The 20,704-nt window shown below is 39.0% G+C and overlaps 1 protein-coding gene across 1 annotated transcript in view; it reads right to left on the bottom strand.

Annotated features, from left to right (window-relative positions):
* Positions 1–20,704, bottom strand: part of LOC136858625 (centrosomal protein of 120 kDa) — a 453,009-nt gene that overhangs the window by 140,557 nt on the left and 291,748 nt on the right. Inside the window, exon 9 of the mRNA XM_068228779.1 lies at positions 13,671–13,774. Within this exon, the coding sequence (XP_068084880.1) occupies positions 13,671–13,774 (104 nt within the window). The remainder of the gene's footprint in view (positions 1–13,670; positions 13,775–20,704) is intronic.

The raw sequence follows: 20,704 nt of genomic DNA, 5'->3' as shown, positions 1-20,704 counted from the left end.
CATACATCATGCCATATCGCAAATTCATTGCAAATTTATTCCTGAGCCTTGTGGTGGTTATTTCTATCTGGCACACTAGCAAACTCAACAGTAACTTAGAAGACAAAATACTGTGTAGTCGACATATTTTGTCCTCCGCATGGGGGAAGATGTATTAATAAAAACAATGAAGATAGTATGGACTGATGGAGAGATTCCCGATGATTGGACAAGGGCAATTATTGTACCTATTTTTTTTTTAAGTAATAAGGCACTTTGTGAGAACTACAGAGGAATAGCATTACTGTTTCATTGCGTGAAGATTTATTAAAAAATAATCTTACAAAAAGTCAAGAACAAGATAGATTCACAATTAAGAGAAGAACAAGGATTTAGACCTGGAAGATCAACTATTGTTGCCATATTTATAGCTAGACGAGTAGTAAAAAAGAAACGGGAATTTGGGAAAGACATCGCAGTTGCATTCATAGATATACAAAAGGCTTATGACATGGTTAAAAGAGAAGAGATATAGCAAGGGCTGAATAGAATGGAATTGTCAAGAGAAATACAATTCAGAATTAGAAACATGTATAACAAATGTCTGAACGGTGTTATAATAGATGGCAAAAAATCAGAATGGTTTAGAACAGAGAGGAGTTTGATAAGGAAGTGTACTTGCACCAGTGCTCTTTAATACAGTGATGGACAACATTATGAGGAAAGTTTGCCAAGGGTCAACAGCAAATGATATGAAAGTCATAGCACATGCAGATTATGTAATGATATGGGAAGAAAATGAACAAAAGTTGGAAGAATAACTAAATACCCGGCAGAGGGCAATTGAAGAAGCAGGCATGGAAATAAGTTTAATGAAAAGTGAGGTAATGAAAATCTGTAGAAAAAAAAAAAAAAAGAAGGATGTTAGGTGTAATGGAAAATTTCTTAAAGAAGCAGATGCTTTTTAAATACCTAGGAAGTAAGCTAACTGGGAAAAGAAAAATCAAGGAAGAAATTTCGGAGAGGATAGGAAATTGCTCAATATTTTAATACTGTGTATCAGACATAATTAGAAATTGGAAAGTACTTACCAAAGTGAAAATCATGATAAATAAATTGTATTATTTGCCAATATTGACCCATGGAGCAGAATGTTGGACTTAGACAAAAATGATCTGAGTAGATTACAAGCAACAGAGATATACATTCTGTAAGAGATCTTGGGTAAAACAAGGAGGGACAAGATAAAAAATGAAACCATACGAAACACGCTACAGATCAATCCTCTGAAAGAAACTATGGAGAGTTTAGGCTGAAATGGTTTGGTCACAACAAAAGAATGGGACAAGAAAGATTACCAAGTAGAGCTCTGTAGTGGACAGAATCTGGAAGAAGATCAATTGGAAGACCACACACAAGATGGAGGAATCAGGTGGAGGATAACGTAAATCGGAGAGGACAACAGTGGCAGACAGTGATGAACGATAGAATGTGAGAAATAACAGAAGATTGGAAGAGGCTCTATGAACGACCTGCATAAGCAGAAACGTATCAGAAAGAAGAAGAAGAAGAAGATATATCTTTTATCATTATATATAGTATTGATTACGTGGAAACATCCAACCTTTATAACTGAGAACTATGTGGTATGTTTCGAAATGTCAGTGGAGAGATGGCATGGAATAATATTAGTAGACGAATAAGCTTGAGCAGGGCTTTCAAAAGTACTGTACCCGTAAAAATGTGTTCATATCTTTAAGGCGCTTGATATTAAATGAATGAGCATGATTCTTAACCTAGGGAGTGGCTTTATCATTGGAGCTGGTACAGAGAGAGGTATAGTTATCAATTTGAGAGATTATTTTGGTAAACTGAGTTTATTGATCATCAAAAGCAAGTTCATATCACCTTCGTACAGCAGCGTGGAAGTGTCGTGGCTGGTTGGTACCTCCAAGTCCTGGGATGGTGCTGGACATCGACTGGGCAGGGACCATACCTGCTCGGATGAGGAGTTCTGGAATGTTTGGAGGTTCTGGAAATGTCTCGACGTTCTGGAATGTCCCGACGTTCTGGAATGTCTCGAAGATTGGCACACGTTCCTGGGTTCGATTCGAGACGTAATTCACACTTGAATTTCCTGCACGGCACTCCACACATTCGGGGCACTGTCTGAACAGATATGACCTTCTAACTATGGTTACTGCACTCTAGATATTAAATCAAAACGTTCTGGAATAATCACTCGAAGAACAAGTACTGGTAGAAATGTAAGTTCATAATGCAAGCTCACTGTAAGTCAGAATGTTCTAGAGGATTACTGTCACTGCAGTCCTACATGCATAGTTCTGAAGATTTAAAACATATTGGCAATGAACTGAATAAGTAGCACTCGGAAACTGTCCTGTTGCATTAATAGGCGAAGTGAATAGCCATTAAAGAAAATAATATTTGAAAGAAAAAGTCTGACTTCATAAATTATGGATCACTCAAAATACTGGAAAGTTCTAGGCTTTCTGGAAATGCGATACGCGTATTCTGAATTGTCACAGTCTTTAAGAATCAAAACATAAGTCCCTGTGCAGCACTTGAAAAGCATTGCATATTTCACAATTAAACGTAATGTTGAATGTCCCCTAAGTTTCATAGTCTTTACAAGGCGTAAATTCAATGAGGCACTTGAGAAAACAAGTCACATCGTTCACACGAAAGTTTATGTTGGTAGGGCACAAGTTCATTCTACACGCTCGGAAAATTTCAATGTTCCAGAGATTGATTCAAAAATATAAGTTCGAAACGTAAGTTCAATGCGGTACACAACACTCGTGAAAATTCAAAGTCCTTTCAATCGTCGTCGAATAAGTAAGTCCCTATGTGGCACTTCAAAAAAAAACAAAGTTCCAATGTGTAGAAATAACAAAGTTCCAATGTGCCAAAATATTAAAGTCCCAACACGACACTCGAAGAAAATAAAGTTCCAACGTGTCGAAATATTAAAGTCCCAACACGACACTCGAAGAAAATAAAGTTTCGATGACAATGTTCCAGTATGTCACCTTAAGAAAATAATAAAGTCTTATCGCGACACTTGGCGAAAATAACTAAGTTCTAATGAGACGCTTCAAAAAAAAAAAAAAAACGAAGTTCTTATATGGCACTTTAAGAAAATATCAAAGTCTAATCACGACAGACGAAAAAAAAACAAAGTTCCAATGTGAAATATGACAAAGTTCCAATACGATGCTCGCAAAAAATAAAGTCCCATTCAGGCACTTCAAGAATATGATAAAGTCCTGATACAACACTTAGAGAAAATACCGAACTTGGATTTCGCAGACTGTCGACTAGAAGTTCAACACACACAATACTTCTCCTATCACCCGTGTCACAGAGACGGCGGAGTGACAGACACTGAATTCGTAGGTCGGGTGGTCCTCCTTTTATACACGTTCGCATGGAAGTGTCTAGAACTCAGGTACTATCTACCCTTATAACTTCTATAATACTCGGTGGATTTTCTTGAAATATTAACAGATGATGTCCATTGTAAAGGCTTTTAAGATGGCAGTGTCAAAATAGCGATAAAATAGCTCAAAATGTATTTTTGAGGATGAGCTGGAACATTACCATATATGGCACGAATAGCTGGCTTACGACGGCCACGTCACTCACTGGGTACGTCACTGCGTTCGGCGGGCTGCCTACCTTCCATCTCGCGCGAAGTTCAACAAACATACTTCGGACTTCTGTCGTAGCGGTGTTCCCGGTACAGTACATACATACATACATACATTATCATTATAGACTGTTATGCCTTTCAGCGTTCAGTCTGCAAGCCTCTGAGAATTTACTAAACGTCGCCACAATCCTTGATTTGCAACTAGTGTTGTGGCCTCATTTAGTTCTATACCTCTTATCTTTAAATCGTTAGAAACAGAGTCTAACCATCGTCGTCTTGGTCTCCCTCTACTTCTCTTACCCTCCATAACAGAGTCCATTATTCTCCTAGGTAACCTATCCTCCTCCATTCGCCTCACATGACCCCACCACCGAAGCCGGTTTATGCGTACAGCTTCATCAATCGAGTTCATTCCTAAATTAGCCTTTATCTCCTCATTCCAAGTTCCCTCCTGCCATTGTTCCCACCTCTTTGTACCAGCAATCATTCTTGCTACTTTCATGTCTGTTACTTCTAACTTATGAATAAGATATCCTGAGTCCACCCAGCTTTCGCTCCCATAAAGCAAAGTTGGTCTGAAAACAGACCGATGTTAAGATAGTTTCGTCTGGGAGCTGACTTCCTTCTTACAGAATACTGCTGATCGCAACTGTGAGCTCACTGCATTAGCTTTACTACACCTTGATTCAATCTCACTTACTATATTACCATCCTGGGAAAACACACAACCTAAATACTTGAAATTATCTACCTGTTCTAGCTTTGTATCACCAATCTGACATTCAATTCTGTTGGATTTCTTACCTACTGACATCAATTTAGTCTTTGAGAGGCTAATTTTCATACCATACTCATTGCACCTATTTTCAAGTTCCAAGATGTTAGACTGCAGGCTTTCGGCACAGTCTGCCATTAAGACCAAGTCGTCAGCACAGGCCAGGCTGCTTACTACATTTCCACCTAACTGAATCCCTCCCTGCCATATTTTATACCTTTCAGCATATGATCCATGTAAACTACAAACAGCAAAGGTGAAAGATTACAGCCTTGTCTAACTCCTGTAAGTACCCTGAACCAAGAACTCATTCTACCATCAATTCTCACTGAAGCCCAATTGTCAACATAAATGCCTTTGATTGATTTTAATAATCTACCTTTTATTCCATAGTCCCCCAGTATAGCGAACATCTTTTCCCTCGGTACCCTGTCATATGCTTTCTCTAGATCTACGAAACATAAACACAACTGCCTATTCCTCTCGTAGCATTTTTCAATTACCTGGCGCATACTGAAAATCTGATCCTGACAGCCTCTCTGTGGTCTGAAACCACACTGGTTTTCATCCAACTTCCTCTCAACGACTGATCGCACCCTCCTTGCCAAGATGCCAGTGAATACTTTGCCTGGTATACTAATCAATGAGATACCTCGATAGTTGTTGCAATCCTTCCTGTTCCCTTGCTTATAGATAGGTGCAATTACTGCTTTTGTCCAATCTGAAGGTACCTTACCAACACTCCACGCTAATTTGACTACTCTATGAAGCCATTTCATCCCTGCCTTCCCACTATACTTCACCATTTCAGGTCTAATTTCATCTATTCCTGCTGCCTTATGACAATGGAGTTTATTTACTATCCTTTCCGCTTCCTCAAGCATAATTTCACCAACATCATTTTCCTCCTCCCCATGAGCTTGACTGTTTGCAACACCACCATGATGATTTCCTTTTACATTGAGAAGATGTTCAAAATATTCCCTCCACCTCTCCAGTGATTCCCTGGGATCTATTATGAGTTCACCTGAATTACTCAAAACTCTGTTCATTTCCTTTTTCCCTCCCTTCCTAAGATTCTTTATTACTGTCCAGAAAGGTTTCCCTGCTGCTTGACCTAGCCTTTCCAGGTTATTACCAAAATCTTCCCACGACTTCTTTTTGGATTCAACAACTATTTGTTTCGCTCTGTTTCTTTCATCTACGTACAAATCCCTGTCTGCCTTGTTTGGAGCCATTTCTGATAAGCCTTCTTTTTACGTTTACAGGCTGCTCTCACTTCATCATTCCACCAAGATGTTCGCCTTTTCCCATCTTTACACACAGTTGTTCCTACGCATTCCCTTGCTGTTTCTACTACAGCATCCCTGTATGCCACCCATTCACTTTCTATATCCTGAACCTGCTTACTGTCTACTGTTTGAAACTTCTCACTAATCATATCCATGTACTTCTGTGTAAATTCCTCGTCCTGGAGATTTTCTACCCTTATTCGTTTGCAGACAGGTTTCACTTTCTCTACCCTAGGCCTAGAGATACTTAGTTCACTACAGATCAGATAATGGTCTGTATCATCGAAAAATCCCCGAAAAACTCGTACATTCTTAAAGATTTCCTGAATTCAAAGTCTGTTAAGATATAGTCTATTATGGATCTGGTACCCCTAGCCTCCCATGTGTAGCGGTGAATAGCCTTATGCTTGAAGAATGTATTCGTAACAGCTAAACCCATACTAGCACTGAAGTCCAGCAAACGCTTCCCATTCCCATTAGCTTCCATATCTTCCCCACATTTACCAATCACCCTTTCGCATCCTTCAGTTCTATTCCCAACTCTCACATTGAAATCGCCCATTAGCACTATTCTATCCTTGCTGTTGACCCTGACCACGATGTCACTCAATGCTTCATAAAACTTGTCAACTTCATCCTCATCTGCACCCTCACATGGTGAATACACGGACACAATTCTTGTCCTAATTCCTCCCACTGACAAATCTACCCACATCATTCGCTCACTTACGTGCCTAACAGAAACTATGTTGTGTGCAATGGTATTCCTGATAAAGAGCCCTACCCCAGACTCTGCCCTTCCCTTTCTAACACCCGTCAAGTACACTTTATAATCTCCTATCTCTTCCTCCTTATCTCCCCTTACCCGAATATCACTTACTCCTAGCACATCCAGATGCATCCTCTTTGCTGACTCAGCAAGTTCTACCTTCTTTCTTCCATAAGCCCCATTAATATTGATAGCTCCCCATCGAATTCCATTTTGTTCGCCAAGTTGTTTCCAAGGAGTCCCTCGCCTGTCAAATGGGAGTGGGACTCCATTACTCCCATAGGTCCGAGGCTTGCTTAAAGTGTTCTGAGCTCGGTCGATTCATGAAGCAGGATGCTGCCCTACTTGCACATAGTCCAAGTGAGGATCTCTCCTCTAACGGGTTATGGACCACCGGTGAATTGTGTAGTCCTAGCCGCCTGAGCACAAGGAGGGCCACGACTCAGAATATGTCCGAGATGCCCACTCCCATTCCATAGCAACTGGTATCCCGACTCTCAGGACCACTTACTAGGCCACTCAGCCGTTGCCCATGGTTCACGAACTAGGACGTGACTACAGTAACCCACAAACATGAACCAAAGTAGAGAAGATCATAATATGGAGATAAAGTTGGAATTCAAGAGGACAAATTGGGTAAAATATTCATTTATAAGACAATAAATATGAGATTCAAATAAATTATCAAGGGAAAAAATGGTTGATAAATTTCCATGTTCTTTGAAATTGTTTAACCCATGTGCCCACTGCCAACATTTATCGACGTTAATATCTGAATATTGTCAATGTTATATCGGTAAACCGGAAGAATATTTTTGAGGTGCATTGTTTAGAGTTCATTGTTCGATACTTACTGCACAGCACGAAAACAATAAACACTCGGTTTTGAGCCTTATCGCGTGGCTGTGTATGAAATATCATTCCGTATACAGTCAAGAGCATGACGCTTCCATCGCAGTGAGTAATATTTTGTTATAATATTGTTACAGTTGAAAGTACGATCGGACTGTTGTGTTAAATGTAATAACGAAACATGCCTTTAACAGATTTTAAATTCATTTATGGCTGATTTAGAGTTGTTTTTGTCTAACAGAGCACAAAATTTCTACATGAACGGGATTGCCTCATTAATTTATTCTTCTCAGATTGACTGTTGAGCGGATCGTAAGCATCCTGGAAGAATCAGAAGATATCCTAGATGCTAATATATACATAGAACCACCTGAAAATGCTTTCCATAGTGACAGGGATAGTGATGATGATGATGATGATGATGATGATGGTGAGTCGTGTGGATATATAAACAGACCCTCTGGCAATAAACTCCAGGCTGGTGCAGAACTAGTGTGTACAAAAATAAGTGAAAATGGTACAATCCATATAAGAGACGGTCTATTGAGTGAAAATAAAGTATGTCAGGTTATTGATGAAGCAGTACCGTGTAGGTCTTCAAATTATTCCGATGACGGTCAGCCCAAATGTAAAAAACAAAAAACTAATCAGCAAGCAGGGCCAAGCACATCTAATAATGTGAAAACCAAACCAAACCAAACCAAACCAAACCAATGAGTGTGGAGAAAAGACTGACATTGTGAACAAGCTAAGCACAGAGTTTACTCGATCAAACTTTCTAAACAATTAATATTCTCCAATGCAATTGTTTGAGTCATTCTTCGATGATGAAATACTTGATTATATTATTCAGAGCACAGTTCAGTACTCTGTTGAAAAAAGTAATGCATCTTTTTTTGTTGGAAAAAACTGAACTTTGGCTATTCTGTGCAATATTGTTTCTTTCCGGTTACAATGTTATGGCCAGGACAAGAATGTCCTGGGAAACTGCTGAAGATGTACTTCATGTTGGGGTAAGCATAGCAATTTCGTGCATTCGGTTTGAAGAAATTCTAAACTTAACTGCAATGATCGTTTCAGAAAAATTTGTCCCATTTGGACTATGTTAAACAAACGCTGGCTACGTCATTATCCTGGTGATACGCATCTTTCTGCGGATGAGTCAATGGTCCCCTACTTTGGAAGACACGGTGCCAAGCAAAACATTCATGGCAAACCAATACGTTTTGGGTATAAAGTCTGGGCTCTATTGACTTCTCGGGTATCTAGTTCCAGGAGAACCTTACCAAGGAGCGGCTACTGGAAACACAATACCAGAATTAGGAGTAGGTGACTCAGTTGTTATGGACCTAATTTCAGAACAAACAGAAGGCACTAAACTCAGCTTGTTCTTTGATCATTATTTTACATCCCTTCAACTGTTGGAAAAGCTGAAGAAGAAAGGCCATGAACGTACAGGCACCGTACACCAGAATCAAGTGGCAAATGCTCCACTTCCTGAGATTCATCTCCGTAAAAACGAGAATCGCAGCAGTTAACACCACAGAACACCCTCATATGCTACAATGATAGTAATGTTGTTACAGTAGCCTCAACTGTGTCTGGTGTAGCGCCGGTAGAGCATGCCAGAAGATGGAGTAATGCTGAAAAGAAATACGTAACAGTAATTCAGCCAGTGCATGTATAATTTTGTATAATATGCAGATGGGGTGGGGCGTTTATCAGTTGGATCAAAATGTATCTTGTTACCGTATCAGCATCAAAAATAAGAAATGGTACTGGCCTCTAATTGCATTCCTTCTGAACGTCTCCATGGACAATGCATGGCAACTTCTCAGTTTGACCCCAAAGGGCAAAGAGGAAAACCTAGACCTTCTCAGCTTTACACGGTACATCATTAGGTCATATATCCGATCTTATCCCGTTACGCGTCCTGACGCAGGAAGACCGAATACGAAAGTATCTTCATGCGTGTTGCCAGAAGTCCGTTTCGATGGGGTATCCCACTACCTCGAAACAAGAGAGAAACAAGTGTGGTGCGCTCAATGCGGTAAAGCTGCCAGAAAACAGTGCAAAAAATGTAACGTTGGCTGCCATGTCCTTTGCTTCGAGGCATTTCACTCACGCTAAAGTGGAAGAAATTGTAGATTTTATGGTTGACAAAGATATAGCGTTGCTGGGAATTAGTGAGACCAAATGGTAGGGAAAGGTGAGAGGAAACTAAAGAAAGAATACACCTTTTACTACATAAATGACAAATTAATTAAAGTCAGACTGAGACTTGAAACTGGTGTTACAGATATAATTCAAAGGTATGCTCCACAAAAGGAAATACAGATACGGATCTAGAGGAATACCTTGAATATCTGGAAGGCCATATACAGGACAAACAAGCTGTGATCATAGGAGACATGAATCCCAAGTAGGTCAGGAAAGAAAAGGAGCTTAAGAGAATATAGGTCCATTTGGACATGGGAAGAGGAACCAGGCCAGAGATATTTTAGTAGACTTTTGTACAAGAAATGAGCTGACCATTGGTAACACATGGTTTAGAAAGAAAAATAGCCAGAAGATAACAAGATATAGTTGGGATAACAAAATCAAAACTCTGATAGATTACATTTTGGTTGAGAAAGGTAACAGGAAAATGTTGGCAGATGTAACAGCCCTCCCAAGTGAATCTTTTGAAGGAGATCACAGAGTTGTGATAGCTAAGTTAAAGGTGGGAAAGATACAAAAGATGACTGGGATTAGGCAGAGAAAGCTAAGAATCGGGAGATAGTGGGTTCGAGCCCCATTGTCGGCAGCCCTGAAGATGGTTTTCCGTGGTTTCCCATTTTCACACCAGGCAAATGCCGGGGCTGTACCTTAATTAAGGCCACGGCCGCTTCCTTCCACTTCCTAGGACTTTCCTATCCCATCGTCGCCATAAGACCTATCTGTGTCGGTGCGACGTAAAGCAACTAGCAAAAAAAAAAAAAAAGAGAGAAAGCTAAGGGTGTGGAATAATAATAATAATAATAATAATAATAATAATAATAATAATAATAATAATAATAATAATAATAATAATAATATGGCCTCAGCTACCATATGCAGACATTTCAATTTGACGCCACCTGGCTGTCTGTTCATCAATTTTGACGTTCCGTTTCACTCCAGGCCCACTAGATGGCAGACCGAGTGAACCGAAACTCTCTTGGGCGTCTATGGCTGAGATTTAATGAATTTTGTTGGGTAAACACCAAATGTGTCACCAGAGATCTTTAACATGCCGACATCGTACGACATGGAGTGTCGAATGGACTTTTTTCCGCCTATCAAAAATCTGACTACCTCTGCCGGGTTTGAACCCGCTATCTTGGGATCCGGAGGCCGACACTCTACCACTGATCCACAGAGGCAGCTTAAGGGGGTGGAAATTGCAGGAGAAGGAAATAAGTGAAGAGTTCCAGACACACATTAAAACAAGTATACCTAAGGAAGACCTCGGACTGGTCAAAGAAGAATGGGCATACTTTAAAACAGTCATGGTGAAATCTGCAGAAAAGAGCTGTGGAAAAGTATCAGGAAGGAAGAAAGATCAAGATATGCCCTGGTGGAATGACAGGATGAAAGATATAGTTAAAAGGAAGAAACAAGCTTGTAAAAGATGGCTGAGAAACAGAACAACAGAATACAGGCACTGCAAGAAGGAGTGCTCCAAGGTGGTTCAAGGAGAGGAAAAGAAATGCGGGCAAAAACTGACTGAATCTCTGTAAGAAGACACAACCGGAAGCAAAAGGATCATATGCCAGTGGGTTAAAAAGAAGAAAAACCCAGGTAAAGGTGCTAACTTCATTAAAAATGAACAGGAGGAAGTGATGACACAGAAGCAAGATATATTGCAGAGGTAGGAAGAATACTTTGAACAGCTTTACAACATGCAAAATACCTAGGTACAAGGAGAAATTGAAGAACCAGATTTAGTGCAGATGGAAGATAAGGAAAACAAGGTGTCCATGGCAGAGATTGAGTGGGCCACTAAAAGAATAAAATGGGGCAAGGAGGCTGGAATTGATGAGGTCACCATAGAAATTATAATAGCAGCAGGAGCAGTTGGTCTACAGTGGTTGTATAGAGAAAAGAATGTTCCAAAAGAGTGGACAGAAGGGGTTATTATACCAATTTTCAAGAAAGGAGACAGGAAGCAATGTGAAAATTACATAGGAGTGACACTGATACCTCATACAGCTAAGATCCTTGAAAGAATCTTGGATAAATGAATAAGAGAGAGTAGAGGGCAAAATTGGCAGAACACTAGTATGGATTCAGAAGAGGCAGGTCCACATTTGACCCAATATTTACATTGCATCACAGTGTTCCAAAGGAATTTGGTATGGAAAACATTGACAGAGGCACAGATTGGGAATGAAACAATGCAGATGGTAATAGCATTGTATCAAAATTGTGAAAGCTGTGTTACAACCAATGTGGGTCAAACTGAATGGTTCTGAGGTGAGACAGGCTTAAGACAGGGAAGTGTATTGTCTCCCTTACTCTTCATTATCATCATGGATGGAATTCTACATAATATCAAGAAGAAGATGATGGGCAAGCAAGTAAAGTCTATGCTCTTTGCTGATGACATTGTAGTTTGGGGAGATAATGAAGAGGAACACTAACATCAAAGGATTGTAGTAGGATTCAAGCCTGTGAAATGAAATTTCATAGAACTGCCTTCCAAAAGACCCGACTTGATCACGTGAAAAATGATGAGATCCGATCTAACCTAGGTCTAAATGAATCGATGGAGGAAAGACTTAGGTCATCTAGACTTAAATGGTTTGGGCATGTTAAACGAAAGAATAGCACAAGGTTACCATGTGCTTATTTGGAAAAGAGAATAACAGGTAGAAGACCAGCTGGAAGACCAAGAAGAAGATGGATGGATCAACTGAGGGAAGACGTGGAGAGGATGGAATTGGGAATGTGTCTTGGACAACAAAATGTTTTTGAATAGGCAACTTTGGAAGACGCTCGTTTTCAAACACCCTACCCGGTTCGCTGGAAGGGCAAACCGATGATGATGATGAATGAAGAGGAAGTACAGACACAAGTGGATTTATGGAATGAGGAGGTAAGAAATTTTGGAATGAAGATTAGTACTACAAAAAGCAAGACTTTGATCATGACAAGAGATAACAGAAAATCCAGGGGAGTGATAAAAATAGGAAATAAACCTCTTGAAGCAGTGAAAATTTTTAAATATTTGGGCAGAGTGATGTCACAAGATGGAAACTTGGATGGAGAAACTGATTTAAGAATACAGCAGTCTGCAAATTTCTACCAGTGTGTGGGAGACATTGTATGGAACAAAGATTTGCCAATGAAGGGCAAGAAGGTTTTATACTACTCCTATTATAAACCTATAATGACCTATGCTTCAGCAGCCTGGATGTTGACTGAGCAGAACCAAAGTAAGATACAAGCAGCTGAAATGAGGTTCTTGCACAGCATACAGGGACAGACAAGACAAGATAGAATACAAAATGAGGAAATAAGGAGAAGCGTGGAGTGTGTAAACTTCAACAAGAGATTGATATAGCAAAGTTAAAATGATTTGGACACATAATGAGAATGCCAGGAGAGAGATACCAAAGAGAACACTCATGGATACAGAGACTGGAAAGAGGCCTAGGGGACGGCCTCGAATGAGATGAAGGAGCTATGTTGTGGACTGTATTGCAAATAGAGGAGTCGATAGCAATATAGTACTAGAAGAGGAATGGTGGAAAGATCAAGTAAGGTGGAGGGCTTTGGTACACTACCCTACCCAGACAGAATATGGAAAGGGTATGGATGATGAAGAAGAAGAAGAAGAACAGAAGATGATTTTAAATATTCTTAAAGACAGGAACTTAAAAATAAATCTGGAACTCAATTTGTTAATAACTGAAATGATGTACACAACACCAAAATCCAATACTGTATTTGGATTGATTGTTAAATATTTATACATCTTTTGCTTTGTACTGTTAATAGTGTTCTAAAAAGAAATAAAATGTATATGAAGTGTAATTTAAATCATTAATGTTTTTTTCTGGATTATACAGATTTTTAGTCATCAAGATTGGATCCAGTCCTATTTTAACCAGACAGACAGGGCTCTACCATACTTTTTTCTGTATCTCTGTTTTTTATAAACTTCCACACCGCTCTTTAACAAGATCTTCACAAAAACATCACCAAAATTTAAATTACCATCTTTCTTTATATCCCTCAACTATGCCTACCGATTTATAAGTCTATTTTTGTCTTTAATATATAAATGAAAGATATTATTACCTCTGCCTTGAACAACTCCTCTTGTTTCGCCTTCCATTCCTCTAATTCCTTTACGGCTTTTAATGCAATATCCGTATCCATCACTGGTGGTGAAGCATCTTTCTCTAAACAACAAGGACATATTTTTTTAAGATAGACAAATGTATGATAGCTTGTGTTAATAAGAAAGTAAGTAAACAACTGATAGGGAGTCTGCCTCCTAGGTGACAGCCCTAAATGCAGATCAGTTGTGTGTGACATTGATTGAACAGTTATTTTATTATCACTATAGAGTGGATGCTCACATTTAGATTATACAAAAATAAAGCTGAAGGACATACAAAACCCAAAATAAACTTCAATGGCATTATCTTTTTTCTTAGCTAGTGGTTTAATGTCACACTAACATATCAAAGGTTTACAGCAAAGCAAGGCTGGGAAAAGGCTAGGATTGAGAAGGCAGTGGACGTGGTCTTAAAAAGCGCACAGCCCCAGCATTTGCCTAGCATAAAAATGGGAAACCAATGAAAACCCTCTTCAAGGCCACTGACGATGGGATTCGATCCTACCATCTTGTGAATGTGAGCTCAGAGCTACATGATCCAAACCATGCGGCCAACTCACTCAGTGACTGTCATTTTTAACACACTCCAATGACATATAACAGTAAGAGTGAATGAATGACACTTCTAACTTGTCTGACTATGATCTTCCAATGATTACCAATGGATGATTTCCAAATAATCTAATAGTTAGCATTTGACTAAGTGGAAAACTGTACCCTGGATTACCAGTACCTAACCCACAGTGACTTTGCAGATGCTACAACACATCCTCCTCAAACAAGCCTACCTATTAATTCAATGAAAATAACCTGCTGAACAAACTGTACACATATCTACTGAATAGTAGTCTCTCCTTTCTGATGCTCCCTCTGCCTACTCTAGCCTTGCATGTAATAAATTTCATATTAGAGCCTGTATTGTCAAAAAGTATCAACTTGTGAAAATTTAAATTTATAATTCCACCTTTACAATACTGTAATTGTCTTTATTGAAAAGACTTCATTAGACTATATTCGTGATACATGTTTTGTCCTCTTATGAGACATCTTCAGTCACACATACAAACATTGAAAATAAGACGAGGACACGTTAAAATTGATTAATGAAAAGTCTATAAATCTTGTGACGCGACGTGTTGGCGTCTTGTCAATCTTGAATCTTAAAATGGTGCAGCATGAACATGATATAAACCATTAAGTCCAGTTAAAACACAGATTAAAATGTTGTTATATGCTTAGAATTGCCCAAACATAAAACAACATGAGTGGCTATGTGAATAAAATTATAAACATATTGTACATAAAATAGTGTGATGATAATGCCACATTAAAATAGCTTCCTTGATTAGATGAAGAAAGTGGAGTTATGTTGATGATGCAAGTTGAACGTGTTTTGTGTGTTGACAATATGGGCCTAAAAAAGAAAAAGATATGAGTGAACTAATGAAAAAATTCAACTGAAATGTAAACTGAGTGCCCATCTGGTCACTCACCTTCTTGCCTGTCCTGCGTCGACCAATCCACCTTAAGTGTTAAAGCTAACTGAGTGACATTCTCAAAGGCCGCTGAGGACTGACTAGGAGGGGAGGTGGAAGGGAGTTTGATGTAAGGGGAGAGGTTTAAGGTAAAGCATTACTTACGTGCCATCGTGTAAAGAATTTAATGATTATCTCTTGAAAAGTATATCGATTTCCTCCAATATTTCATTCAGATTATAAATCGGGTTGCATTTTTGATCAATATTTGTAAAAATGTTTTCCAAAATATTCAATAGATTCCTTTTCTTACAATTGGAGAATTTGAAGGTCTTGTTTTATGTCCGTGAATGTATGATTGGTATTGACTATATGAGAACCGAATGCTGAGAATCTGCCGTATTTTGATGCAGTAACATGTTCCTTATACCTCATGTTAAAATTGCGGCCTGTCTGTCCGATATAACTGGCAGAACATTGATGGCACTTCAATTTGTAAACTCCTGATTTCTGAAATTTGCTATTGCCGTTATTGATAGTGTGCTGATTACAGAAAAGATTAGCGTTGTTGTTGGTCATCTTGAAAGAAAATTTCATATTAATTTTCTTGAAAACATTCGTAATTTAGTAGATTTTACTATGGCTGTATGTGAAAAGAGCGTAACTGTCTTCTTTCTTTTTCGTATCCTTGGTTAATGTCAAAAATGATTTCTTGATTTTGCTAATAATTTTGTCCACAAATTGCCTGTTGAACCAGTTACTTTTAGCTGTAAAATAAATAGTATCCAATTCATTTTTACGATCTGCTTCTGACATTATTTATTTAGCATACTAATTGATGTACCCGTGCTTCGCTACAGGATTCTTAGAAAGACTAACTTTGTGGTTTTCCTAATTGAAGTCAACGTAGGACATCACAAAAACATCAGTAGGAAAGTAGCGATTAAAAGCAATGTTATCATAGAAAATACTCAATCAAATGAAAAACCGCACCTTTTCTCACTTTTAACAAACAGTACTACGGTGCCGATCTAACAGTCCAAAGTTCCAGAGCTGGAATTACCAGGCCACAGACAGCCATGAGCATCCCTCTGCCTTTATTCCGTTAAATATGCACACTGCTCATTCCAATCAGTGCCTCAGGGTAGGGATTGAATAGTTCGAATGCTATGATGAACCAGTGCGTTACGTACCGGTAATATCAGAAAATTTATGAACCAGAGGAATGGCATGCTAAAGAAGAAAGTCATCTAACCCCCCAGCTACTATCCGCCAATATTCAGGCAGGCTGTTATACGCGGTACGACCGGGCAAGTTTATTTTTTATTTTCAAGAAAATTCATGCCAATTTCCACCATAATTCCCATATTTAGTATTTAGTATTATGTAAAATGGAAGCATTATTACATGTGGTTCTGTAAGCTATTTTTAGATTGTATCTTCTGAAAATAATGCTTATGGGGTGGATGTAGGTGTTGTTAAAGGTAAAAAGTGTGCAGTCTTTCTTAGGTTTGCTGTTTCTACTTAATTTAGATTTCGGTTGATGTTTTATTTTGTGAATGATTTTGTTTATCATGTTTCTATTGTATCCATTATGCTTCACTATTTCGTGAAATGCATAATACTAAATCTGTCAATGAAAACAACAAATACAGCCACTCAGGAGTATACCGCATAAAATGCAACGATTGTGAAGCCAGCTACATCGGACGCACCGGCAGATGTTTTTCTATTCGCTACAATGAACATATCAATGCCACTATATATAATAATTTTTCATCTATAGGGCAACATGTCGAGGATCATAAGCATAAGTTTACTAATATCAAGAATCACATGGACAATTTAAATATGAAACCCACAGGCCCACTGCTCAATATAATGAAAGATTTCTACATCAGTATGGACCAATACGCTAATCCTAACTTCAACTTAAATGAAATCACAGGCCCCACTACCTCTCAATCTTAATGCTATAACAGCCATATGACGTACACGCAAGTGTGCAGAACGCTCCCGACCATGCTTGAGGACATATCCAGCTCTCTATCAATTATTCTAATTCCTACTTTCCTTTTCTTCTTTCTCAGATTTTTTTACTTTACCTGAGTGGAATGCAAGTATGAAGAGGGGAGTACTCACACTTACTTTCATCGATTTCAATAAGTCATACACGGCAACTTATGCCTCAACAAGAAGTCTAGTAAAAACTAACATGTTTATCAGCGATGATATAGACTGAGAATGAGCATAGTACATGTAAAACAAGTACAGAACCTCATATTCTACTGAACACAACGTTCCCTGCATATTTGCGGCCCAACAATACACTTTTGAATCTACCTTATACAACCGTAGGACATAATGTTGGCATTACAGGATAATATATTTGAACTTGACTCCAGGATGTCAGTGACTGTTTAGACTCTAAGAATTGTATCATATTTTTAACATTAGAGCAAGTAGAATTTTTGGAATTGTGGCATTCATGGGACTCTAGGAATTCAAAGCCTTTTAACTTCAAAAACTGTACCATATGTATATATCTTAACATTAAGCATTTTATTAGAACAGTGGCATTCACGTTTAACCTTAGTGATGTTTTATTCTGTACAGTCGCTATTGAATAAGCAGGTTCATCAACAGCTGATGATGACCCATTTAATGGGTCGAAACCGGTACTGTCTTTTAATGTAATTAAAATTTTAGACACTGTAAATAAAGTACTGATTAGGTGGGAAACTTTCATCGTTCATACTTGTGTGCTCAAACTATCAATATGGACCATGAAACTGATAGATTATAGTATTACGAATGTTTTCAAGAAACTTAATATGAAAGTTTCTTTCACGACAACCAACAACAACGCTAATCTTTTCTATAATCAGCACACTATCAACAACGGCAATAGCAAATTTTAGAAATCAGGAGTTTACAAATTAAAGTGCCAGCAATGTTCCGCCAGTTGTATCGGACAGACAGGCCGCAATTTTAACATAAGGTATAAGGAACATGTTAATGTGTCAGAATACGGCAGATTCTCGTCATTCAGTTCTCATATGGTCGATACCAATCATACATTCATGGACATAAAATAAGATCTTCAAATTCTCCAATTAAGTAAGAAAGAGAATCTATTGAATATTTTGGAAAACATTTTTATAAATATTGATCAAAAATGCAACCCGATTTATAATTTGAATGAAATATCGGAGGAAATCAATATACTTTTCGGGGAGATAATCATTAAATTCTTTACACGAAGGAGCGTAAGTAATGCTTTAACTTACACCTCTCCCCTTACATCAAATTCCCCTCAAACTCCCCTCCTAGTCAGTAGTGCTGGCTACTGAATGCATGATTCGAAGCAGTGTATCGATTCATTCAAGTGTCCGAGTGAATCGATTCACAGGAACGGCGAGCTCACGGCACACGATTCAGCTTACTCCCAGCAGACAGTGCTGAGTGGCGCACTCACAGGACGTTGACGGGGAGCCGAGCTTCCGCTGCAGCGAGACAGTGAATCATGGCACATCGAAAGAATCATGAACGAGCGCGGCTCAGTGAGACACATGATACACACGGCTCCTTATTGGCTCACTGGACACGCGGAGAGCCGAGCTTCCGCTGCAGCGAGACATACAGTGAGCCATAGCACACCAAAAGAATCGTAAACGAGCCGGCTCAGTGAGACACAAGATACGCACGGCTCCTTATCGGCTCACTGCAGTGAGACATACAGTGAGCCATGCTACACTGAAAGAATCGTATGCTATAATGGACTCTCGAGCTCAGCTCATTTGAAAATAATACCCATTTGCATTCACTGTCCTCTTCTTACAGGGAGGTTTAAATAATAGATGGATTTATTTGCAGTGTTAAAAGGGTAGTCACAACATAATTCTGAAGTAGCTAGTAAGTAGGTAGGCTATTAGGTTATACTATTTATTAGTTTAATGAATCTTAGTATTATAACTGTTGACTTTTGACAATTACACTCGACTCTAGCCTGCCCTCTGACTATGAGTCATGCTCATGACCACCAAAAGTACCTGTTTTATATTGGGAAGAACGGCTCAGTGTTCTCTCAGTTCATATGTCACATCGTTGCACAAGACTTCAATCATATGTGGAGAGACGCAATAACAGTATGTTGAATCAGAAAACCAGCGGGCTACTGTACATCTCGGGTAGCCTATACAAACTATGACGATTTAAAAAAATCCTCAGCTGACAGAAAAATACATATTTTCAAAAATGACTGAGCGAGTTGTGCGGTTAATATCGCGTGGCTATGCGCTTGCATTCGGGGGATGGTGGGTTCGAATCCCACCGTCGGCAGCTGTTAAGATGGTTTTCCGTAGTTTCCCCATTTTCACACCAGGTAATGCTGGGACTGTACCTTAATTCAGCCATGGCTGCTACCTTCCTAATCCTAAACTTTCCCACCCTGCGTCGCCGGAAACCTTCGATGTATTAGAGTAACTAGCATTTTTTCTAAGAAAGGAGTTCATGGTATGAAGACCAGATGGCAGCTGCGAGCACTGAATGCTGTTGCTGCTGTCTTACCAGCACATACTACACAGATGCAGTAGGAGCGGTGACCAATGAGCCGTGAATCGGATCACTGCATCGATTCAGTAACGTGAACGGAATCAAATGAATCGATTCAGTAAAATGAATCGAATGTCCCATCACTACTAGTCAGTCCTCAGCGGCCTTTGAGAATGTCACTCAGTTAGCTTTAACACTTGAGGTGGAGTGGTCGACGCAGGACAGGCAAGAAGGTGAGTGACCATATGGGCACTCAGTTTACATTTCAACTGAACTTTTTCATTAGTTCACTCATATCTTTTTCTTTTTTAGGCCCATATTGTCAACACACAAAACACGTTCAACTTGCATCATCAACATAACTCCACCTTTTTCATCTAATCAAGGAAGCTATTTTAATGTGGCATTATAATCACACTATTGTCCGACTCGTTGGCTGAATGGTAAACGTGCTGGCCTTCGGTTCAGAGGGTCCCGGGTTCGATTCCCAGCCGGGTCGGGGATTTTAACCTTAATTGGTTAATTCCAATGGCCCGGGGGCTGGGTATTTGTGCTGTCCCCAACATCCCTGCAACTCACACATCACACATAACACTATCCTCCACCACAATAACATGCAGTTACCTACACATGGCAGATGCCGTCCACCCTCATCGGAGGGTCTGCCTTACAAGGGCTGCACCCGGCTAGAAATAGCCACATGAAATTAAATTAATCACACTATTTTATGTACAATATGTTTATAATTTTATTCACATAGCTGCTCATGTTGTTTTATGTTTGGGCAATTCTAAGCATATAACAACATTTTAATCTGTGTTTTAACTGGACTTAATGGTTTATATCATGTTCATGCTGCACCATTTTAAGATTCAAGATTGACAAGATGCCAACACGCCGCGTCATAAGATTTATAGACTTTTCATTAATCAATTTTAACGTGTCCTCATCTTATTTTCAAT

This window comes from Anabrus simplex, chromosome 1 (assembly GCF_040414725.1).
Source record: "Anabrus simplex isolate iqAnaSimp1 chromosome 1, ASM4041472v1, whole genome shotgun sequence".
In the NCBI taxonomy this organism is placed as follows: domain Eukaryota; kingdom Metazoa; phylum Arthropoda; class Insecta; order Orthoptera; family Tettigoniidae; genus Anabrus; species Anabrus simplex.
Note: the sequence above shows the minus strand (reverse complement) of the source record. Positions and strands in the feature narration are given on the sequence as shown.